This window comes from Danio aesculapii, chromosome 19, assembly GCF_903798145.1.
Source record: "Danio aesculapii chromosome 19, fDanAes4.1, whole genome shotgun sequence".
Classification (NCBI taxonomy): domain Eukaryota; kingdom Metazoa; phylum Chordata; class Actinopteri; order Cypriniformes; family Danionidae; genus Danio; species Danio aesculapii.
This window is the reverse complement of record NC_079453.1, coordinates 32638075-32663806: the sequence shown is the minus strand read 5'-3', so window position 1 is coordinate 32663806 and position 25732 is coordinate 32638075. Positions and strand designations below refer to the sequence as shown.

General features: G+C 34.8%; 2 protein-coding genes across 2 annotated transcripts in view; one reads left to right on the top strand and one right to left on the bottom strand.

Moving 5' to 3' along the window:
• pip4p2 (phosphatidylinositol-4,5-bisphosphate 4-phosphatase 2) overlaps positions 1–15307 on the bottom strand; it is a 30316-nt gene extending 15009 nt beyond the window's left edge. Inside the window, exons 1-2 of the mRNA XM_056480554.1 lie at positions 15000–15307; positions 1318–1466 (exon numbers count right to left, since the gene is read on the bottom strand). Of these exons, the coding sequence (XP_056336529.1) occupies positions 1318–1466; positions 15000–15105 (255 nt within the window). The 5' untranslated portion in view covers positions 15106–15307. The remainder of the gene's footprint in view (positions 1–1317; positions 1467–14999) is intronic.
• Positions 15308–17300: 1993 nt separating this feature from the next.
• On the top strand, positions 17301–25429 carry LOC130247007 (transmembrane protein 106B). The gene is made up of 8 exons (XM_056480186.1): positions 17301–17398; positions 19922–20135; positions 20266–20329; positions 22310–22469; positions 23176–23316; positions 23423–23472; positions 23552–23605; positions 24977–25429. Exons 2-8 carry the CDS (start codon positions 19931–19933, stop codon positions 25104–25106), a joined length of 804 nt encoding a protein of 267 aa, XP_056336161.1. The 5' UTR covers positions 17301–17398; positions 19922–19930; the 3' UTR covers positions 25107–25429.
• Positions 25430–25732: the final 303 nt, after the last annotated feature.

The following is a 25732-nucleotide window of genomic DNA, read 5'->3' as shown; positions in this document are numbered from 1 at the left end:
AACACAAATAACCCCCCCCCCCCCCCCCCCAACTAATAACTGGTTGGATTCCCCTTAGCTGCAACAACTGTAATCAAGCGTTTTCAATAATCGCAATTAGTCTGTTACAGCGCTGTGGAAGAACTTTGACCCATCTTTGCAAAATTGTTGTAATTCAGCCACATTGGAGGGCTTTCAAACATGAACCGCATTTTTAAGGTCGTGCCACAGCACCTCAATTGGATTCAGGTCAGGCCTTTAATTGGGCCACTCCAAAATCTTCATTTTACTTTTCTTCAGCCATTCAGAAGTGGACTTGCTGATGTGCTTTGGATCATTGTCCTGCTGCTGAACCCAAGTTTGCTTCAGCTTGAGGTCACTAACAAATGGCCAGACATTGTCCTTCAGGATATACACAGCAGAATTCAAAGTTCCATTTATTAAAGCAAGTCTTCAAGGTCCTGAAGCAGCAAAACAGCCCCAGACCATCAAACTACCACCACCACAATTTACTGTTGGCATGATGTTCTTTTTCTGAAATGCAGTGTTACTTTTATGCCACACATAATGGGACACAAACCTTTCAAGAGCTAAAGTTTTGTCTCATCAGTCCACAAAGTATTGTTCCAAACGTCTTGGGATCACCAAGATGTTTTCTGGCAAAACTGAGATGAGCCTTTATGTTCTTTTTGCTCAGCAATAGTTTTTGTCTGGGAACTCAGTCCAGTTTCTTTCTTATGGTGGAGTCATGAACACTCACCTTAACTGAGGCAAGTGAGGCCTGCAGTTCTTTGGATGTTTTTGTGGGTCTTTACTGACCTCTTGGATGAGATGTCCCTAGTAATTTTGGTGGCCGACCTCTCCAGTGAAAACTGTTCCATATTTTTGCCATTTGTAGATAAAGGCTATACTTTTGAGGATCTTTTGGTCTACTTCACTTTGTCAGGCAGGTTCTATTTTAGGTGATTTCTTGATTTCAAACAGATGTGGCCGTAATCAGGCCTAGGTGTGACAAGAGAAATTAAACTCGAGTTAAGTTATGTTAAGTTAAACAGGTGAGGGGGGCATCTGGGCAAACACTTTTACATTGAGGGCCATGTAGTTTTGTCTTTTTGTTTTCCCTTAATAAGAAAAGCCTTCATTTAAAAACTGCCTGAAATGTTTACTTGTGTTATTTTTTACTTATATTTAAATTTGTTTGATGATCTGAAACACTAAAGTGTGAGAACATGCAAAAAATCTGTGAAGTGGCAAAAGCTTTTGGTTATAAATCAAAGAGAAAGATGGTGGACTAAAGGAGTGCATGACTAAGCTCTATCTGCAGTCAGGTTCTCTTACCGTGGCCTCATTACAGACGGTGCACTTCACCACATGCTGATGGAGTTTGCCATCCAGAGTTATAAGAGACTGGCACACTCGACAGTTGATGACTGGCACTCCTCCTGCATCTGGACTGGCAATGGCTGTGTAGGGCGGAGGTAATTCAGCTGCAGAAGAAGACAAAAAACAAAATAAAGTCTTTCAGCTGACCTTTCACAATTATTGATCAATTGTCTGATAGTAGTTTTTTGCTGTGCAGTACAGGTTTCACATATAACAAATTTAAGCACATAAACAAAGACAATGATTTATGTTTTACTGTTTACATTTACATTTAACACTGGTTTAATGTCCTTAATCCTTCACACACAGTTAATGACAAAACAAGGACACACTTATTTATATGACCTTAGATTGTCAAGAGTCTTCCTTGAGCAAAAACATTACTACATTGCATTACAGAAAAATCTAATTTGCTTATATCTGAAAATCCTGTAAGTTAGAATAAGATATAAAAGTGCAAAAAATAAATCTTTGTTTATCTATATTAATAAAAAAAGCAATTTTTTTAAACAATCATTTGTTTAATAATTAATTGTTAGGACAAAATTCAGGGACATTCATGGTCACATGACATTGACATTTATTTGAAACAAATAAATTCCCTATATAATGCAGGTTCTGAACATTTTAGTAAAAAAAATCATTCAAAACAGATTTTTTTTAACAATAACTTGGAAACCTTTAAAGACAGGACCCCAATGTCAGATAGGAGCAATCAGGTTTCCAATCTACTGTTTCCTCAGTGGTCACTTCATAACCACAGCTGTTTCCTCCAGTGAAAATGTAACTCTTAACGAACATTTTTATATTTTTATTTTTATAATAAACTATCATTATAAAACACATTACAGTGCATATGGCATTATACCAGTCATGCACAGAAAGTATTAAACACAGTGACAGAACCACTTAGTGAATGTACTCATTTTAACTGTTAGAGTCACTGACAGAGATAGAAAAACCATGTGTTGTCTTGTATTAAAAATATTTCCTATTTTAATATTACAATTCAGTTCGTGAAATATGAGAATTTGCCTGTAGGTTAAAAAAATATATATATTTTTTTATATGTAGCCTATGCCATTTAATTAGAAAAGTGGCAGTTTTATATATTAAATTCATGGAAGCAAAAATTGTACTTTAACATATAAAGTAGCTTTTACTACTTGTTAATCGACTGTATGTGCTTTTGTTGAATGCATCTCTTCGCATTCAACTTATTTTAAAGCAATCTCTCAGTTTGCTGTTACTCTCTGACTAAGGAAAGTTTTATATTTAATCCTTTATTAGGTGAGGAACCCTAAGAATATATGGTTACCTCTGAACTTAAGTTTGATGCCCATATAAAGAAAAAGACTATTAAGACAAATTTGAACTACTTTCCTTTGATAAGACAATTTATTTATTTATGTATATATATATATATATATATATATATACCTTAAAAGAGTGCAAATGTTTGTGCATGCTATGATATTATCACGTATTGTGCAATAATCTGGGGTCAAGCTTCTCAATCAGTTGTTGAGCCTGTAACATCACTTTACAAACAAAGTAAGGGGCAGTAAGTGAGAATTGTAGAATCTGCAGATGCAGAACTTCTCTAGGTTAGTCATAGTTTTCTGTGAAAGGTTCACATCTATGGAATGTATTGCCTGTTGATTTAAAGTTACAAACAGAACTTCCATTTTTTCTGTAAAGCTGAAACAATGTTTTCACAACAGGAAAGTTGTGGACAAGTTTTATGCAGACTGTTTGGCACAAAGGACATTTTAAGGTGAGATATCAGAGTTTTATTCAATTTCCAAATCAATGTTCTCCATTTCACTAGAGCAGGGATGTCCAAGCATGGTCCTGGAGGGCCAGTGTCCTGGAAAGTTTAGTTCCAACCCTAATCAAACACACCTGAACCAGCTAATCAAGCTCTTATATACTAGGAACTCCTTGACAGGTGTGTGGAAGCAAGTTGAAGATAAACTCTCCAGGACACCGGACCTCCATGACTAAGTTTGGACACCCCCGCACCAGAGTGTTGGCTACTCCTGGTAAATTCAGTTAATGGTAGCAGTGTTTTTAGACTTGAAAAAAAGTTTTTTCTTGCTTTACAAGAATACACAAGTACTTGAGCAGAACCTTGAAAGGCAAGTGATGACAATTGCCATCACCGGTGATCAGTCTACTTTGGAATTGGACCACAAGACGGAAACCATCATGGTTGAGGAAATAAGAATCCTAAATGGAATGGATATCTCAAGGCACTGTGCTCTGCTGATGGGCATAATACTGAGAGTCCAAACACTGAGGAGCAGATCAATCGATGCGCAGCTCTACAGATCCCAAACCATGCAAACTAGTGATGATAGCGGCGAGGAAAAAACTTCACCAATTGGCGAAAGTGAAGAAAAAAAACACCTTGAGAGAACCAGGCTCAGATGGGTATGACCATTTCTCCACTGGCCAAACGTCTTGTGCAGAGCTGCAGTCTAAGCACCGGAGGCTGGAAGCTGGGCCTCAGCAAAGACTCGTCTGTCCCTGGAGCGTCACAGGAACAGCCTCATGCTCTCCACTCCTCCATGACCACCACAGCAGCTGCTCAGGATACGGCCTGGTCCAGGATTATGGAAACCTTGGGATCATCTCGTCGCTGGTTCTTGTATTGAATCAGTGGCGCTGCATAGGGCCTCGGGATGAGTATTCCCAGGTGTACACATTTTTGTTTTGTACAATACTAAAAAACTGTGGTATAACATAAATAAAAAAATTACTGTAAAGCAAAAATGTTGTTGTTAATTGTATTTCTTACAAGCAACTAAATGAACAGTAAGTTTGAAAACATACACAAAATTTATAATTTCAGCTACTTAATTTATTAGAGGTTCTAAACTTGAAAACTTGCATATCCAATTATGGTTTTAAGTACATAAAACTGGATTTATTTTAAAACAATTTAAACAACTTAATTTTAGTAGTGCTCAATTTAAAAATGTAGTTTATGCTATGTAATTGCAGAGAAAAGTTTATCTGAGTTTATGCTCTGATTGAAGAGGAAAAGGTCATTTGGCTAGCATAATAAAGTTTGTTGTATGAACTTCATTTTGTTAGATGTTGTCGTAACTTGAATATATTGATGTAAACTGCTGTGCAAATTTTTTTGTTTAGTCTAAACAATATTTTTAAGAGTGTAGTTCACTCCATAAGCCCACACTTTGTAACATTATCTGCTTATTGTCTGCATAAAAGAACCTATCCACATGTGACTTTTTAACTTTACACAAGTAAAGTAGAAACTGTATTGAGTAGTGCAAGTATTGCATTGTTAATGTACATTCAGATGGCCATTATTGCAAAATATACCCAGACAGAGTCACCAGGTTTTGTTTAAGAGGCTTATTTTGTCATTATGACCAGCTCAGTTCCATTATTCCATGTATTATTCCTCTATTACATGGCTATTTATCAAATACATAATTGAAAGAGCATGAAATATTGATTTGAGTTTAAATGACTCAAAATATGTGAAAAGAAAGAAACCACAGTGACATGAAAGAAGAGCAGTTCTGCAAGAATTTAGTGGTCATTAAACAAAAATCTTTGAATGCCACAATTGACCAATAACCCATGTAATAACCAAGGAGAATCATTTTTCTGAATGACAGAGCCTTAAAATAAATCAAAGTCATTTAGACATCTAGTGTCTTGTCTTTCAGGCCAATGCCTAGACAAAATATACATGTAATTTTTCTATTCTGTATGTGTCTTCTTGCTGGCAATCCTCATCCGAATAAATGGAGATTCACTGTGTTCAACAATAAGTGCAGCCTATTCACACTTTCATCTATTGTACAGTATCTGGGCCTTCAGCCAATCCCTGCACTCAGACTACTCGCGCCTCCAGAACTACTGAAATCCAGAGCTCAGCCACAACAGAGCTCAGCCTGCTGCTTATGCTAAGTAAAATTAAAGTATGTTCCTCCTACTGACCGTCACTTCTCATTTTGTTAGATCACGCCGGTCAGCGACACAGTCATAAGGCAGCCATATTGAACATATGACACCACAGCAAAGGCAACCAACAGCAGTTCTGGCCTCATGACCTCACTCAGCTGTCTGCATCATCCGGACTAGATACCAACAACACATATTGTCAAGAAATGAGATCTGTTATAAGGTAAAATGTCTTGCTCATTTTGGGTAGTAAAATTGATTTGTTTTATTAGAAAATTTCCCTTTATAATTAATAAAGTTATATTGTCTTAATGCTAAATTTAAGTTTTTTAAATACAGTAAAAACAGCAATATTGGGAAATAATATTGCAATTTAATAATAAAAATTTTTTTTTTTTTTTCTTATGGATACCCTGAATTTTCAGCATTCTTCAGTATCACACGATCCTTTGGAAATCATTTAACCAAGCTGTGTTGATTGTGTTGAAAATGTCAAGTTATTTTTAATTTTAACAAAAGCCGTTCTCACTCAGCTGTATTTGTGGAGACTACGTTACATTTTACAGGATTGTTTGATGAATAGAAATTTCAAAAACAGCATTTTCTTTGGGGGGGGGGGGGGGATCTTTTGTAACTTTAGAAATATCTTTACCATCTGCATCCTTGCTCATTAAAACTAATAATAAGATGGTTCAACCAAAAAAAAATTACCTCACCATTTACACTTCCTTGTTTGATTTGAAACGTACGTGGGTTTCTTCTGTTGAACATAAAAAAATACTTTGAAAAATGCTGGTTAAAGGTCCTGTGAAGTGCTTTGAAATGTGCATTTTCATTCGATATTTGACGTAATCTCAAACAAAGACTATAGAACACACAAGACATGTCACTCGTATCTTTTTGAATGGGGAAAAGTGTAACGGTCAATATGGTGAATAAAGCCCCGCCTACTAGTACAGGAGCCAAACGTTGGTCGCTATAGCGAATAAAGCCCGCCTTCTAGTACAGAAGCCAATCATCGATCGCTTTAGACTGACAGTACTCCGGGGGAGGGACTCGGACCAGACGTCAGTTTCTGCTGATTTATTGTGATTTGGGTGTTTGGAAATGAAACTAAAGAGAAGGTTGTTGTTTAATTTTATTTGTGAATCCTAATATGAAATTCACTGGTAGGCTTGGTAATTAGTTTTGGAGAATTTGATGTTTCCCCTTTCAGACAGAATGCCTGAGCATACTGCCCGAGAGGCCACTGAGTGAAATGACTTGCCTTAAAGGGACTTTGGCTGCATCCGAAACCGCATACTTCCATACTAGTGTTTCCTCTAGGATTTTTTTATCTGTGGCGGCAGGCCTTTTTTTTACATAGATCTACCAACTACCTGTGGCGTTTTTTCAATAACAAATGTCATGAGCGCAGTATTACAAGTCGAGATCGCATTTATGTAATAGCCTACAAGCATGCAAATCTCTTTGCTCTGCGCTATCCCATGATGCCCCTCAAGAGAATTCATGAATGGGAGTGAAGCAATGCAACTGAGGCAGGTGGGTCACGTGACCATGACAAAATGGCAGATGTAGTATGTCCAAATTACATTCGTCTTACATTCATACTGTATAGAACATACTTTTCTTAAGGCCGCAGCTCAAATCAGATCTGAATTTTCCGCATACGGAGATGATTGGAACTCCACACAGTTCCCGGACTACTCTCCATTGGAAATTAATGACTTCCGGTCTGTCGCTTGTCGTGTGCTGTGGAAAGGCGGCTTTAGATGTTTATATCAGTTTTATATCTTCTAAACATGAATTTTGTCAATGTTTTGTAGCACATTAGCTTATAGATATGTTTAAAAACTTTATTTTAATTTCATGGGACCTTTAATGGTATTATTTGGCTTCCACAGTAGGAAAAAAATACTCTGGAAGTCAATGGGTGCCATCAACCAGCATTCTACAAAATAATGTATTTTGACTTGAGCAGAAGAAAGAATTTCAAATAGGTATAAAGTGACAGGTGAGTAAATGATGACAGAGAACTATCCCTTTAAATCAATGGTTTTAAACTCGATTCCTGGAGGGCCGCAGCTCTGCATAGTTTAGCCCCAACCACCTCTTTAGCAATGGTCACACTGGACTTTTAATGCATCACAGCGGAAACGCATCCTTGTGCGACAAGTTTCGCAGTTCGCTGCGTTGGAAAGTTCAAGCTTGGTGAACTCTGACCAGTGAAATCGCATCACGTGAGACCAATCGAAGATCAAAACATGACCTTCAAATATGGACCCTTTTTTAAATGTCTAATCATCTTGTTCAATCCCGCCCCTTTTCGCAGCGCCGTACTACAGAATTTTGCAATCTCAAACTCTAGTGTGACCGCAGTTAAAGTCTTGAATGCTCTGATTACTTGGATCAGCTGTGTTTGATTTGGGTTGGTGCAAAACTCTGCAGAGCTGCGGCCCTTTAGAAATCCAGTTTGAGACCTGTGCTATAAATTATTTAATTAAATCATATATCAAATGTTTGAATGGCAGTGTTAAGTGCTGTTTGATATGATCCAATTATATAAAAAAACTATCATCAATAAGAACAACAAGTTATATACCAGTGCTTCCCACACATAGACTTTACTTGGGCGGGCCGCCCAGGTATATTTGGTGGTGACGCATCAATAATACTATTATTATCACCCTTTTACACTTTTTTGTATCATCCAAGAAAGCCAAACACTCATGATCGATTAACCAGTGGAAAATCTCCTCTAACTCTGCACGTTTCCTACTTCTGAATCTCCTAAAATGTCCGGGATTCGGGTTTAACTTTCACTTTTTCTAAAGTTGCCATTATTTATTTGCATTTTTGCATTACCTTTTAGCAGCTGACTGCGTGCGCACAGATGCGAGAGAAATTTTAAATGATTAATCATTTAATAAACGACTCAGAAAAACTTTACTAAACTCAGAGAGAACAAAATATACTGGCTGCAAAATATTTTGGCATCAGCTAATGGTGTACAAATAAATAATTTGCTTTATTTAAATAATCAACACTTTTTTTTGCAGCCTTGTCAGTGAGTGCACATGGCTCCTAAATAGAGAGAAATAGAGGATTTCTTTTATTTCAACAGCCTTTTAAAAATAACTTTAACCTATTAAAAAGAAAGGTGTATAACAGTGTCATAATAAATACAAATATAGTTAAAAATCACATTATTTTTTTGTTTATCACATGTAGTTGACCATTTATGTGATGGGTAAAAGTTGTTCAATCCGGCTACCACCACAAGTATATTTCAAACCTGTGGGAAGCACTGCATACCCTTTATGAATCTCATACTAAGAGCAAACCATCCTGTTAAACTAGTCCGGTGAAAGCTATTTTAATATTCTTGCCTTTTCTACCTTCAAGCTATTGCCGATGACACCAAGAAGTTCAGCATTCGAGAACAGTTGAGGGGAAAAAAGTGGAGAGATGAGGATCAAGATGACATAAGCTGAACCCACTTGAACCTGCATGTCTGAACAACAGCAACTGGGACATGAACAAGTGCATTCAATACTGTGCCACTTTCCTTCTTTTTAAGTATTAATTCATTCACCAATAGCACTGTTAAACCAAATATCAAAAATTACAACACATCTCCCATTGGCTGGAATAATAGATGGTCCCGCCCCAAACGCATGCCATTGGTTCAATATTGCTGTGTCAGGTTAATAGAAACTCAAACAATACTTCAGATTTCAACAACCAATTAAAATGTGTCTCTCCAAATGATGCCGTTACATCTGTCTCAGGTGTTTGGGATGAATTAACACAGTGATGTTTATTTTAGTAGGTGTCCATACTGACAGCTTTAAACTCGTATCCTTTATGCCTCACACACTAATATAGCATAAATCGTCTCTCCAGGGGGAAGCACAGGTCTCATTTCTCTGACACCAGTCCACACTGTTTGTAAGATGAGAGGCCTTTTCTAAACCCTGTGCCTGCAGACAGCTGTTGTTGCAACTCCCTCTCTCTGTCTTAATATCATATTTAAAATCTGAGAGAGGCTGAGCATTATGCGACATTAGCATGCTATGACAATGGTGAATGTGTTAACTGAATGTTCATCGATAAATTAACTTTTTTTTATCAATTACACACTTTCAATGTTTGTTCATCTTACATGTTACACAAATAAAGCTATGTTTAATCAAATCTGAGAAACTTTTGTGGCTTTGTTGAAGGTTTATTCACCAAAAACACTGACGATTCAGGCCCGTAGCCAGCCTGGTAAAAGTGGTGTTTTTTTTTGTCAAAAGTGGACCTTTTTGCAGTTATACACCTCATTTTCTATTTAATCATGAGATTTATTTACTGCATTATAGTGACGTTTTAAGCACTGTTTTAGCTGAATTAGCTTGTCGGATGGTCAGCATAATCACACTTTTTGATATACAAAAAATATTTCCTGAAGATTTATAATAAAGAAATGTGAAATAATACTTATTTTTAAAATACAAATTTATTACATCATATATTATTAGAAAAAAAGGAATCCGTTAAATTTTTTAATTAAAAACTGTAGTCTATATTGTCATTTATTAGGAAAATAACCAACTGGCCAGCACATTCAACTTTCCTCAGAAAGAATTTGACCATTTGAATAAAAAATTCATTAAAACATAATAATAATAATACTAATACTACTACTACTACTAATAATAATAATAATAATAATAATAATAATAATAATATAGACCTTCACAATTTTCCTAGCCTCTCTTGTAAAAAAGAAGTAAATTTGAAAACTCATGGATAACAACAACAGTCAAAATAGTATTCAAATCAATTTAAATATGGGCCACCTTTGGTGCTTCACACCTTTTTATTGCTCATTTTTTGTTTCAAGAATAAGGTGCAAGATTTAGAATAAAAGATAACTGTAAAATGTTTTCTCTGTTTAAAAACAAGTACCGAAAGATGACTTCTCTTATGTCAGATTGTAAAATGAAAATATTTGTTAGCATTGGCTAAAACTGATTAGCTGAAGTCACACCGTAGCGACAGCCAATTCAGCTTGGTCTTAAAGCCTTTTTCGATGGTTTATTTTCACTATTTATGATGGCATAGTAGTCAAAATAGGACAAATGAGCTCATGTATGGGACAAATTCTGGACCCTTGTCAGTGAGGGGTGGGTTTTCCTAACCTATAGGCTATGGGCCTGCGCTTCAAACCACAGACTAAGAGTTCAAATAATGAATCTGCCTTGTAAAGAGATACAAGCTCTTTTTTATAGAGAACAGCTCTTATTTTGGCTTTGAATTAAAGTTTTAATTAAAAATAATTTATTAAGTTTAATTCGAAAAGTGATTTGTGTGAATTTGTCGTTTAGAAAAAGGACAAATAAATTAATTAGAATAAGAATATCTTTAAATATATAATTTTTGTTCTGAAATGTATTTTGTGCTACATAAAAATTCGAGGGCAAGTAAACAATACATAATTTCTCACAAGAAGACATAGATTATAGAATATATTATATTGTATGAATAATAGCACTATACTATAATAATAATATATTAAAAATAATACTATAGTAATAACAAAAAAATGCAATAACTATAGTGTTTTTAGCATGCAATTCTGCCCAATATTGATGAATAGCATATAATAATTATTAATTCATTTTGCTTCGGCGTAGTCCCTTATTTATCAAGGGTCGCCACAGCGGAATGAACCGCCAACTTATCCAGTATATGTTTTATGCACTGGATGCTCTTCTAGTCGCAATTCAGTACTGGAAAACACCCATACATTCTCACATTCACCCACATACACTATGGCCAATTTAGTTTATTAAATTCACCTATAGCGCATGCCTTTGGTGTGTGGGTGAAACCGGAGCACCCAGAGGAAACCCACACAAACACGGGGAGAACATGCAAACTCCACAAAGAAATGCCAACTGGCCCAGCCGGGACGCGAACCAGTGACCTTCTTGCTGTGAGGTGACAGTACTAACCACTGAGCCACCGTGCCACCCTTTGTTAATAATTTATTTATTTATTATATTATTATTACATGTTTTTTGCCTTTATGACAGTTGCTGCACAGGTTGTTTGGTGGGGGGTCAGGAATTCGGGATGCCTGAAGTTCTGCTCACAAGGCTCTCATTATTACATTTAAAGAATCTCTCTCATTGTCTGAATAAATTAAATATGAATCTCTTTAAACTGCTGACCATGTCCTTCATATTGAAATGGAATGCAACATATTCTATAATATGCTTAATTTTCTATAATAATTAAAGTCAAAATTGTAATTAAAAATAAAATTCGATTAACAGCCCAGTCCTACAGCTGATCTACGTCTTGCCCATCCCCACCCTACAGCGAAACCTCAAGAGTAACAATCAGCTAACATTTGTTTATCTTTATTTATCTTGTGCGGACCTAGCAGAAATGGCATGACATCACCACAGCAGAGAGCAATATTTGGTCTTGTTTATGCCTTGCAGAACTGATCACATATCAACAAAATAAAACCCATTCACTGTCATTCGGACAAGGTCAAAGCTCTTTCTTATCCTTTGTTCTCTCACTCAGATGTCAAGCACCACTGATTACTACTAAAGAGCTTGCAGACTGTAACTTTCACGATTCTACAATAACAGGGTTTGATGTGCACAGGTGTTTTGCGATAAATCTAGCTTTAGCTTCCAAATGCAAATGCAGAATAAACAACAATCTCAGCACACTAAGCAATGCTGTGCACAGACTCAGCAGATCTTCCATCAACAGACCAGGCTAATCCTCAGTGAGTGCTTGCTTGTGGTCAAAAGCAGCGAAGGAAACCGTAATCCAGGGTTTTGAAATACTAGGCCAGATAATAAAGCTCGAGTACATTAGCACACATAGTTTACACCCTCAACATAACCTGATCATGGTACGGTAATAAAGCCATTATGAATAATGAGAAGAAGTATAAGCGGATCATTACAGTAAAAATGTACATTTTTTCTGCTAATCGGGAAATGCAATATGGGTAGATTTACAAATAATCAAAATCTGGCTGACAGACGAGACTGTTTTGCAATCAGACATTTGGTCATTTTGGAATCATAAGCAACTGGCCAATAACCATTTACACTTGGCAAACTAAAAGAAGCATAAGATGATTATTTGTTTTTAAATATTTAGTAAAATTCAAGGACATAATGCAATAAATGGGTTAATAAAAACCAAATTGATTAACTGTGTGTTTGCTGTCTTATCATCTGGTTTAGAAATATGATAGCACTTTTGTTCACAGGGCCCTTGTTTCCAAATCAACCTTACAAAACTTGCTTTACTATTAAATATACAAAATGATTATATGTAAAATATGCTATCAAAAGTTCAGTAATGCAAAGGTTGACCTATCCGGTCAATTTATGGCATGCTCCCTTGGTTTTGAATTCTCCTTACAGCATAGAAATCAAATGTCCAATTATTCATGATTAGAGGAAACAAAAATAAAAAAGTCTTAGAATTAATCACTAATCCCATATCGACTGAGCACTATATGTGCATTAGTGCATGTCTACTATTACAGCAACTTATTTGCAGTTTTCCCTTTCAGTTTTCACACGAGAATTTAAACAAAGTGTGAATCACAAGATTACAAACACTGATATGAAGCCAAGAATTAAAATCATAAGACAAAAGGTGCGAAACTGTATACATAACGGTTTTGATGAGGGAAAGAAACACAATTCCATGAAGCATTGTGAATTACACTATCAAAATATGAACATTTCCATTTAAAGTTATTAGGTGTGGCTTAATTATACGCAACTTTATTGCTTAATATCCATATAAAATGAAATATTTACATATTATTGACTACACTCTCAAAAAAAAAGGTACACGGTGGTACAAATAATGTTCCTTGAGGACAGTTTTGTACCTTTGTAAAACTTTTACCCTACATGGTACAGAAAAAACCTCTTATGATACTGTTATATGTCTTTTATGGTACAATTGAAATGAAGGTACACAACTGTTCCCATATAAAAGATACAAAAGTGCTGAACAACTCCCTTGAAAATAAATAAATACCTATGAAAATAAATATGACTGGAAAGGCAAATTGATTTTATGAATATTTTCCATATTAAAACATGAATTATCATTTAAAAGTATATGTTTAAAAAACTCATAAACAATAATTATTAAGTTCTATAATACAATAATACAAAACGACTGGTAAAACGTAAAACTATAGGTATTGCAAACTAAACATTTAAGGCATTTTTAATAAATGTATATATATATATATATATATATATATATATATATATATATATATATATATATATATATATATATATATATATATACACATATACTATTATTTAATAGAAAATTGTTAAGGTACAAAGTGTATTGTCACTGTGGTCGTACCTTTATGGATCAGATTTGTACCTTTCATGAAGATTGTATCATCAGGTTTTAAAACCTGGTACAACTCATGTCCTTAAAGCTACAAACTGCAATGGTACAAATTTGTTTCTTTGTCTTAAGGTACAATTCTGTTCCATAAAAAGGTACTTCCCCAGTGACAAGGGTTTTTACCTTTTTTGGTACAACATTGTGCCATTTTTTCTAAGAGTGTAGAGTACATCATTTACTGCTTTATGTAAGCTGAAAGTTTTTTTTGCTGAAACTCTGATTGGTGGAATTTTCTGTACACTTTATAGTAATGTTTTCTGCCCCCAAAAATTGTCACTAAACAAAAAGTTGATGTTATGCAAAAAAGATGCGTAAGACAAAAGCACAACGGATTAAAATACCAGAGTCTTTAAAGGTTTTGGTTATTGATAATCAATTTTCTCACAAAGAAAATGATTGGGCCTGACTGCAAGTCAAAAAGTGGCTCTGCTAACAATATATGAAAAAATTATCACAATTTCACCTTATTTTAAAGTGTCCCTGTGATTACTCTAAAGAAGTACAAACTACCTGAGTACCGATTAGCTTAATGAAGCATAATTTACTGTTCTTTCAATATGTTCGATTTGGTTTAAAACTGACCCTGTACAATAAAATATTACCAGCAATAGATATAGTTAATTAAGATTTTTACATACAAAAACTGCACAATTTTGACAGTCTATCTGCAAACCAAAACGTTGATCTTCTCATTCATATCTTTCCTGCCTGTGCATCTTCTGTTTTGTTTACCTTCAGCAGTGCCTCTTATCTAGGTGTAAAAGGGTGTTTTAACCCCTTCTATTGTTTAATATGCTTATAAAACCCAATATTATGAGGTCTGGGCCTATGTGATAACTGAAAGAGCTTTATGAATGAAAGCAAAACATAAATGTCAACAGCCTCATCCTAATGCAACAACCTCGAATAATGCAAATTTGCAGCTGGCTGAACCTGCATCAGTCGACCAAGATTTTCAGAATTTCAGTCTCCATTTAATAACCCACAAACCGGGTTGTTCACTAGCAGCGTGCCCTTGCCCAGGAATGCAACGTTTTTGTACCCATCACATGGAGGCTGCGATAGTAACAATATCAGCCAGCTCGAGGCCCGTTCTTCTAGCACTACCATTCGAGCTGTCGTCTATATGATATTAAACGGGCTGTAGTCTGCAACAGATCAACCCTCGCTACTATACGCCCTAAATGATTCAGCACTCCTCCGTCAATCACGGTTACCTCTTGAGCTTGGGTCCTGCTGGTACGGCGGAGCGGTGGGCGTGACGTTCCCCGAGTTCGGTGCCGACAACAGCGGGGAGCGTTCATCCATACCATCGGAGGCCATTATATCAGGGGATCGGCACAGAAAAACAACAGAAACCGCAGCAGCAGCGACGAATGGTGGTGGGCTCCGTCCGCTGCTCCGTCTGGAGGGGGCAGAGAGAGAGAGAGAGAGTGATTGTGAGCGCCGGGCAGAGGGAACGGAGAGGCGGAGTTAAAGACGTCAGCGGGAGGATGAGAAATCACTGCCGGACGGACGGGATCTCCTTCCCTGCTCCCTCTCCTCCTCCTGTGTCCACAGCAGGATAGTCTTTCTCGAGTGTGTTCATTTGACCTTGCGAGATGTAGCTAGGTTGTTTGCTCATCAAGGAGGAAATGTGTATTTTCTGTGCTAAAGAACACCCAGTTCCAGGAGAAACATTAATGATGCAATGTTTTCATTTTCAGTAAGAAGTTTTTTTTAACATACAATAATAATTCGACTTTCTTTCTTTCTTTCTTTCTTTCTTTCTTTCTTTCTTTCTTTCTTTCTTTCTTTCTTTCTTTCTTTTCCCCTGAAATTTGCTTATTGTTAATTCATTGAAAATGTATTATTTTACAATGTGTTTTGCACAATTAGAAAATTGTAAATATTAAAAAAATAATCAAAAAATAAAATAAAAACAAAACACACACAAACACACACACACACACACACACACACACACACACACACACACGCACACACACGCACACACGCACACACACACACATATATATATATATATACATACACAGTTGAAGTCTTTTTTAAATATTTCCCAAATTAAGTTTAACAGAGCAAGGAAATTTTCACGGTATGTCTGATAATATTTTTCCTTCTGGAGAAAGTCTTATTTGTTTTATTTTGGCTAGAATAAAAGCAGTTTTTAATTTTTTAAAAAACATTTTTAAGGTCAAAATTTTTTTAAGGCCTAATTACCCTAACCTGCCGATTTAACCTAATTAACCTAGTTAAGCCTTTAAATGTCACTTTAAGCTGAATACTAGTATCTTGAACAATAACTAGTAAAATATTATGTGCTGTCATCATGGCCAAGATAAAATAAATCAGTTATTAGAAATGAGTTATCAAAACTATTATGTTTAAAAATGTGTTGAACAAATCTTCTCTCCGCTAAACGGAAATTATAGATATACCAATGCAAATATGTGAATGATAACAACTTAAACTTGCTATTTCTGAACTATTTAGTTTCTAAATTACAGTTTTTAGCATTACAAAACTATTAAAGCTGTAGGTTCAGTTGGGATGAGGACAAGGACAATGACAGGGTTCTAAATGTGTTTTTAATAAAGAACAAAAATCTGAGAATCAAATGTATGACATATTCCTTTACTGACCAACTCAGAAATCAACCATCAGTCCATTTTAGAAATGTTTGGGATGAAATACTTTTTTATTCACTGTATTTATGTTTTTATTTCAGGGACAGATAATGTACGTTTCTGGTAGAACGTACCATAAAAATATGACTAAAATACAGTGGGCACATTCCATACACACAGATAAACACATATGTTAGAGCTAGAATGTTTTATACCATTAAAAGTCTCTTTCTTAAGAATCATGTGTAAGTATATTTACATACACACCCCTCTCAGGAAATGTTCTCTTACATTTTTAAATACTTAATTCTGTGTGCGCAATTTTTTTCTTGTGGAATACAATTGATCCTCATAATGTGCATGTTTACTCAGCTTGATGAAAATAAATTCTTTCAGTTAGTATTATACTAATTATACAATATTTATAATACTGTAATAACATAGTAGCTACAGTGGTGGCCAAAATTATTTGATCATATTTTTACCAGATAAAAACTTATTTCTATCTATATTTGCAAGCAGAAAATATCAGTTTACATAGTCAAATGTATTTTTGCTATTAAGAAATTCAGTATTTTCAACGTATGTTATTAAAAAGCAGAGTCAGTACAGTGGATTTTATTCTCAATTTAAAGTGAACTTTTCTTAGTTCACTTGTAATAAACATCTTTATTATTCTTCTACAACGCATTGATTTTCACAGTTATTCCTGCAATCATACTAAGGTGAAGAATGTTCTAATTAATATTTATTACGTAACTCGACGTTTGTCAAATATTCACTGCTGATTTGCTACAAGGGACGTTTTGTGGGCGGGACGTATTACGTGATTGGATGCCAATCAACATTAAAATCTTCATATTAATGAGCTGATATCTTCGCCGTAGTGTTTTTTGTCCAGGCATGGAAACGAAACGACGTACACACTGCGCATGTCGCTAACAACAAACGGCTACTGCATGAGCGCTCATCGAAACTATTAAATTCAGGTAAGAACATAATTACACAAGCAAGGTCAATTTTGATATTTGCTACTGTGTTTATCAAATGGTTCCGAGATGACTGTCCGGCTGCCACTTTGACCTGTTAGCTTTGTTTTTAGCCACCCAACCAGTAACGATGCTCAAACTCTTGTCACGGCCTACCAATGGCCTCCTGTTATTTTTACTCCGCATTTTCTTATAACTAAAAACTCAAAACATGACCTCCCTCAGGTCTATCAGCAGTAGTACAAAACGAAGGATGTCTATGTGATTATGGACAGGCAAACAGCCGTCGTGTGGGCAATTTCTCTCATGTTGGCACGTTTCCGTGTTTATATAAGATAACGTTATAGCGCTAAAGTGATGCTACATTCAACATTACGTAAGTTAAATATTTTTCTTTCAGTCTCAGCTGAGATAGCGACTTCTCAGTTTTTCATCGAATAATTCATTAAGTGCTCTTATCGATGTAATAGTAATAATGATTTTAAAATCTTTGTTAAATATTTTACCCTGCTCGATCACTTGTTGAAGGTTCGTTTTAAATATATTCAGTTCTGATTTCATTTTTAATGCGAGTCCCTTTTAAACATTGTATTCTGTTTTATACTTGAAATATTATTTGTTTTTTTCTTATGTATTAGCCTGTTATTAATCATAATGCAAAGCAGGGGATAAGCAGAAGGAAAGGTTAAAGTCTTCAGTTTATAATATATATATATATATATATATATATATATATATATATATATATATATATATATATATATATATATATATATATAAATCCTATTAACTCAATGGAATCAATGGAATTTATTTACATTTATAAATAAATTTTTATCTATTAATTTATAACTTATTTATAGCACATTAATGTACACATAGACATCACCTACAGTATATACTACATAACTACAGGTTAGATTTGTTTATATATAATAACTTTTAAGTGTTAAAAATCTATTAGTTATTTGTTAAAGTTATTAGTAACTAATAAAGTATGATAACTAATAATGCAATAATGTGCACCTTTTGTAAAAGCGGCTTTGAAACAATAATTATCGTGAAAAGCACTACATGTGTCATTATAACAAAACATCATGACGATCATTGCTCTGACAATTGTAATAATTAAAACAAAATAAATTTGTTACTTAAATTTTTTTTTTTAATTTTAAAGAAATTTACTTTAAAAATTTCAAATTATAAAGGTTTATCATTAGTTTGTTGTACATGTTTTATCAACAAAATGCAGCCTAAAATGTGGAGAGTATAGGGAAAAGCCTAAATGAATACTATACAGTGCTCAGCATATACAAGTACACCCCTCTTTCAAATTCATATTTTAATAGGAAGCTATACAATATTATATTTGTGCATATACACTAGATTAGTCAGTACTGAAGCCAAATCTAGTGCTTATCTAACAAAATAACTCACGATAACGGTCCAAAAACTAGTACACCCAAATTTATATGTTATAGTATATAAGTTTAAAGAAGAGAATATATATATATAAGTTTATATATAAGTTTATATATAAGTGTAAAAAAAGAGAAAAAAAATCAAGAGAAGCAAAAGAATTGAAAAATAAATTTTTTCAAATTTTGAAGGTTGTAATATTTTGCTTGATTTTAATTGTATTATCTTTCAATTTCTTTATATGTTTGGTGACTAAAATATTATTTTAATAAATATATCTGTTTAATAAATCTATTTTGTTTAAATGCACCAAAATACATTCCCTATATTCACTGAGAAATGAGAAATATATTTATTTATGTTTTAACACAGAAAGAAAACATTAACATATATTGATGCTCCATGCATACTGAGTTGAACGTTAATGGTTATATCTCATAAAAATTATTGTAAATGTTTATAAAAAACTGTAAACAAACATTTAAAATGCATGAATCTCTTAATGGTAAAACACAACACAATACTCTTCTCTAATGAAGGTTCTGTCTTTTTTTACATTGAAAACACTCTGGTCTGTCTGATTCTCTTTTAAAAAATTCTATCTCATTCTTTTCTTTTATAAATTCTATTCTGGTTTAGTGTTAATGATTCTGTACAGTTTGATTTGTGATTTAATATTATCTTCTATGTGGTTTACAGTTAGAGATCCTGTTTCATTTATTCTCAGTATATTATTATTTTTGTTATTACTTATTGAAACTTTTATTTCTGTTCAGTTCTGTATAATGCAGCGTTTGGTTTTCTAAAAGATCCTCTTGTATTTGATTTTCAAACATTCTATTCCATGTGATTCCCCATTCAAGACTGTTTTGTTTGTTTATAAAGATTGTACACCATTCATGAATTTGTTGAATTGTGTTCTCTGTTACAAATGATATCTCTATTCTTCAAAATCTGTCTATTAAAGATTCTAATTCTAACTTGATTATACTAGACATGGGCATTTTGTTTTTCCTAGAGATGTTCAGTTTTTGCTTGCAACATTTGCTCTGTGTGTATAATTTGGGTTTTTCATCCATATTCAAACTTTGCTGTGATCACCAGGTGTAAACAATGGGGAAGGCTCTTTCCCATGTGGCTAAGCATACCTGTCATGATGAGTGTCAGGACAGCCTGACCTCGTCCCCGGGTTACAGTGCCATGCAGACTGATGACAGCAAGAGTGGCGGAGACGTGTCTCAGTTCCCCTATGTGGAGTTCACTGGCCGGGACAGCGTCACCTGCCCCACATGCCAGGGCACTGGAAGGATCCCGCGAGGTGCATTTTTAAACTCACTTTCACCTAGACAGCACCTGTTGATTGAAATGCTTTTAAAGTAACCCAATCTGAAATGTAATCTATCACTAGATATTTACACCATGTGACAGACTCTGACATGTTTATGCAGGCCAAGAAAATCAGCTCGTGGCCCTGATCCCGTACAGTGACCAGAGGCTGAGACCAAGGAGAACGTAAGATCATTGTATCCTGATGCATTTAGTTACTTACTGTTAGGGCTGCACGATATTGGAAAAAGCAGACATTTCAATATTTTGTTTTGCCGCAATATATATTGCGATATGAGTAAAATTTCACCAGATGATTTGAATAGCTCTATTTGGAAAGATTTCATTAATTTAGATCGACTGGGATGATCAAATTATAATAAATTACAAGCAAAATAAATAAATGCTTAATTTTTTTCTGGGGAGTCTAGCAGTATTTAACTACAGAAATTGAACAACCAAATGTATTCGAGTTGGAGTTAAATATTGAATAAATATCTTTATCTTTTCAATCTAATCCTGCGAGGTGACTATTGCAGATACAGACTTTTCGATATCGATGCTCAAACGATATATTGCAGCCTTATTTACTACTATAGGCTCCATTTACATCTGGTATTGGATGCATTTTTGATTAAATAGTCAAGTCACCTTTAATTTCTATAACGCTTTATACAATTTAGACTGTGTCAAAGCCACTTTACAAAGATGAATGGAAAAAATTGCATCTCTACAACAAAGTGATGTCATGCCGCATGCTTTGCTGTTTCTGTGTGAAGTCAAGAAAGAGGTCTAACTCTGTGCCACCGCATAACTATAGATGTGTTAAAAAATAATGAGAATAGAAATATACATGGGGAACGCGGTGGCGCAGTAGGTAGTGCTGTCGCCTCACAGGAAGAAGGTCACTGGTTCGAGCCTCGGCTGGGTCAGTTGGTGTTTCTGTGTGGAGTTTGCATGTTCTCCCCACTCAAACCCCCACTCCCCACAACCATACCAAAAAGTGAATTTAGACAACTTTAAAGGTTATTTTCTCACTATTCTGATATTTTTTGGAACCCTCAGATTTCAGATTTTCATTTTATTATCTAATCCTAACATACCAAACATCAGTCAAAAGTGTATTTAGCATACATTCAGACAACATAGGCTCGTTCTGAAAACGTAGCCCTATATACATTTCGGGAGATCGCGAATTATGTTGCCAGAAGTACGTATAGCTGCATTTCGTCTTTAAAAGGATCGCTATGAGGTGGTATGACGCTGTTCCTTTTCGTGCTTTTCAAGCTAACTGCTTACCTCCATATGGATGGCTTTTTGCTTTTACCAGTTTGTCCAGTAGCTCGCCATGTACTTCTGTACCATGTACTAGACCCAGAGAGAAGTTGATCACAACAACGGAGTTTGAGTCCAGCGAAGAACAGTTCCTGAATGCAGATAAGACAAAAACAGAAGCCAAAAATAAAATAAACAAGTAAATAACAAAGTGAAAATGTGGTAAAATCTGAAAACTTGGTAAAAATCGAGGGCTTTTCTTTTTCTGGATTGCTTTTTAAAACTGTCGGTTGGGTTTAGGGAATGGGTAGGCACTGGTCATTCGGTGCTTTTGAAAACACTATTGGTTGGGTTTAGGAAAGGAGGAGGGTGGGTCAATCGATCGTCAGTCAGTCATTCAGTCAGTTGACAGCGGCCTTTGGTGGATATACGTAAGAACAGCAGGTGCAAATGGCACTTATAAGAGAAATTTGCGATCTCAAAAAGCGTACACAGTGGTCTCTGGTAGATTCGTGAAAACAAAAACTGCAAAACAACATAGCTCCTGGGACGTATTTGGCGCTCTCCAGAAATGTATATAGGAGATGTTTTCAGAATGAGCCTGGATGATATATACATCTCAATTTCCACAAATATGCTTATTATGCTAATTATTATATTATATTAATATTAAATTAGCTAATATGCTAATAATGCTTATTACTGGTTTTGTAGTCCATGGTCATATATGTTAATACCAATCATAAATGGTAATGTGTCTTGGCTGACCGGTGATTAGATCACAAAAAACAGTAATGGCATGAAGGAGGTCTCATTTCTGTTCTGGAATTTTGTTGGTTTAGGATTCTGATTGAGCTCTAACTAAATCAGTGTTATGTACATGTCTCACAGCAAACTATATGTGATGGCTTCAGTCATTTTGTGCCTGCTGCTCTGCACTCTGGCTGTGTTCTTCCTTTTCCCTCGTTCCATTGATGTCAACTATGTGGGAGTGAAGTCTGTCTACGTGTCCTACGACCAGAGCAAACGCATCGTGTATCTCAATGTGACTGTAAGTTCCAACAGAGCACTTTTCACTGTACACAGGTTTTAAAAAAGTGTTTGGTGTATTACCTGAGGTTCAGTTCACCCAAAAATGACAATTGTCCTAATTTACTGACCCTCAACTTGGTCTTTTTTTCTTCTTCTGAAGAACAGTACGATGAACTAAAAAATGTTTTGAAGAAAGTGTAACCAAAAGGTCCCCACTGACTACCATAGTATTTTCCCCCAAATATGGAAGCCAAATGGTATCATAAACAATTGGGTTACCAACAGTCTTCTTTCATGTTCTGTAGAAAAAAAGTAACTCTTAAATATTTCAAACAACCTGAGGGTGAGTAAGTTTTTCATTTTGGGGTGTACTATCCTTTTAAGAAGCTCTAGTTTTCAGCAGTGGTCAATATATGAAACCTGACTTCAAGCACATATAACATACAAGAAACTAAATATGACTCCAGACCTCAATTTGGCTCATGAATAAGTTAAAACTAATAAATAAATAAATAAATTGCACTAAACTGATATTGGACATCATTTCACCACATTGCTGAAAGCAATGTTTAGATGAATATTTTAATATGTGCCTCTCTCTCTCTCTCTCTCTCTCTCTCAATAACAAAATAAATACACAAGACTAAATCATTTAATTTGTACTTAATTTTCAATAATTAAGCCTGTTTATCCAGTTTAATGGTCTTTCTTTTATCTTTTTTAAGAACTCTCTGAATATTACTAACAATAACTACTACTCAGTGGATGTGGCCAACATCACAGCTCGGGTACAGTTTTCCCAGACCGTGATTGGAAAAACCCGGATCAGCAATATTACCACTATTGGCCCCCTGGATATGAAGCAGGTACAACTTTACTGTAACTAGTCATTAAACATGGTCAATTTAGAAGCATATGTTAACTTTGATTCTTATTTAGTCATTCTTGTTTTTGTTTGTTTGCTTTTTACAGATTGATTACATGGTGCCCACCACTATAGCAGATGAAATGAGCTATATGTAGTAAGTATACACAAATGTTTAATATAGTATGCTTAATATGTATATATTTCTTAAAAGACTGTTCAAATTTGTTTTACAGTGACTACTGTACACTGCAGAGCATCAAGGTGCATAACATTGTGGTTATGATGCAGTAAGTATTGTGGAGAATATATGTTGTGCTTTAAGTGTTTGGACAATAAGAAGGCGATTGAATTTTAATGATAACTTACAGAGACCTATGGGGAATTATGAAATTGCTAATGAAGGGTACATACTTTTGCTGAATCATCAGCATGCGCTATTTAAATTATTATTTTTTCAAGTAAACATGTTTCTACTGAAAAAAAATCTACACAAATCACAGATGTATTTGAATATATTGTTAATGGTGATAAATTCTAAATACATGTAAGCACTTTATTTTTACAAACATAAATTAAGGGTGAATTTATAGACAAAGTGTAGTTAAAGGCACAGTATGTTGTTATTTTTTTCAGTCTCAACAACAAACAAATGCATAGTTTGGTGACTTTTTCTTTATTACATCCTATGGGACCCCTGAAATCATGTTCACGGATGAGCTAAACTATTCAAAATGTATTATAATGGTAGTATGATGCAGAGTAAGGCTGTAGTATGATGCAGTTGTCTTTACTTCTTTTCTGTCCTTGGCCAAAAACTTGCTCTCACATTGTTAGTGCTGTGTAAGCATTATCAAAATCAATTTTAAAATCGTGTTCTATAATATGCTGTAATAAATTTGAACATCATGGCTTTTCTTATTATTTACCATGTATATTTAGATATTACATGAAACATTATGTCATAAAAGTTCTGGAAAAGTCTTGGAAAAGACATGAAATTTTAGTAGTAAAAATGTGTATGAACCCTGGACTAGTTAAAATTGCTTATTTCTCTGGATTTGAACATTCTTTGAAACATTTGAGATAATGCAAGTTTGTAAGTTAGCAAAATACATAGACGTTCCTGTGTGTTTTGGATATTTGTGTATTTTATTTTACCTGAGAGTGAGGAAATGGTGAGTTAGTTTTAATTTTGGGGTGTACTATCCATTTAAGAAGCTCTAGTTGTCAGCGGTGGTCAATATATGAAACTTGACCTCAAGCACATATAACATACAAGAAACTAACGTGACTCCAGACATCAGTTTGACTCATGAATAAATTCAAATGAAAAAATTATGAAAAAAAAAACAAAACGTCTTGTCCCTTTTTCCTTCTTGTTTTTTTTTCTTTGTAAATAAGTGGCCAAAATTCATGAAACGTTCTCAGTATTCAGGTGAAACTGTCATGTAAACATCCCCATTTGAATCTGAGAAGTTTTACTATTAAATATTGAACTGTATAATCAAAAAAAACTGAACTTGATCAGTGAGTGGCTACATCTTTTTTCAATAAGAAAAAAAAACTGGTGCTCATGCATGTTAAGCATGTTTGATTCAGCACAATGGTTGCACTTAAATGTGCTTGGTTAATTATGGTAACTGTTTGTGTCTTTCCAGGATTACCGTCACCACAGTGTATTTTGGGCATGCTGAGCAGGTGTCCCAGGAGATGTACCAGTACGTGGACTGTGGAGGAAACACTACAGCTCTGCATGAGTACAGTCTGAACACTCCATTAACAGGCTAAAGCTTACCCTAACAGTGTACACATCACCCTGTCCTAAACCTCTCCACCCCATGACTCATAGAACTAGTCAAGGGTTTACTGCACGTCTGCTAGTTAACCACCAGATGTCAGGGTGTTTGCAGTTCACAAAAATGATGCACTTTATTTTCAGTGTTCTCCGAGCAATATAAACATTACAAGGGTGGAGTAGTTCTCATTCCAGTTCACGTTGCCAAACGGACCAGCTAACAGAGTTCCCTTATTTTCAAACACTGCCCATTTAAAACCCCTTTAAAGGGACAGTTCCCTAAAAAATGAACATTTCTCAAATGGTTACAAACTTTTATAAAATCCATAGAAGTCAATGGCAGTTTTTTTCTACCAGCATTAGTCAGTATACTGAATACCAACTCAACAGATTTGGAACAAATGGAAATGATGTGAAAATGATGACAGAATTTTCAAATTTGGGTGAACTATCTCTTTAAGCGACTAGATAATGATGTATTCAAGTATTTGATGACTGCTGTTTGTCAGCTGCACTTATTTCTTTTTTCTTTTAATATTCATTAGCGTTTAGTGACACAATCAATCTCAACCCTAATGAATTATTTAAATGGAAATTTAAAAGGAATGATTTACCTCAG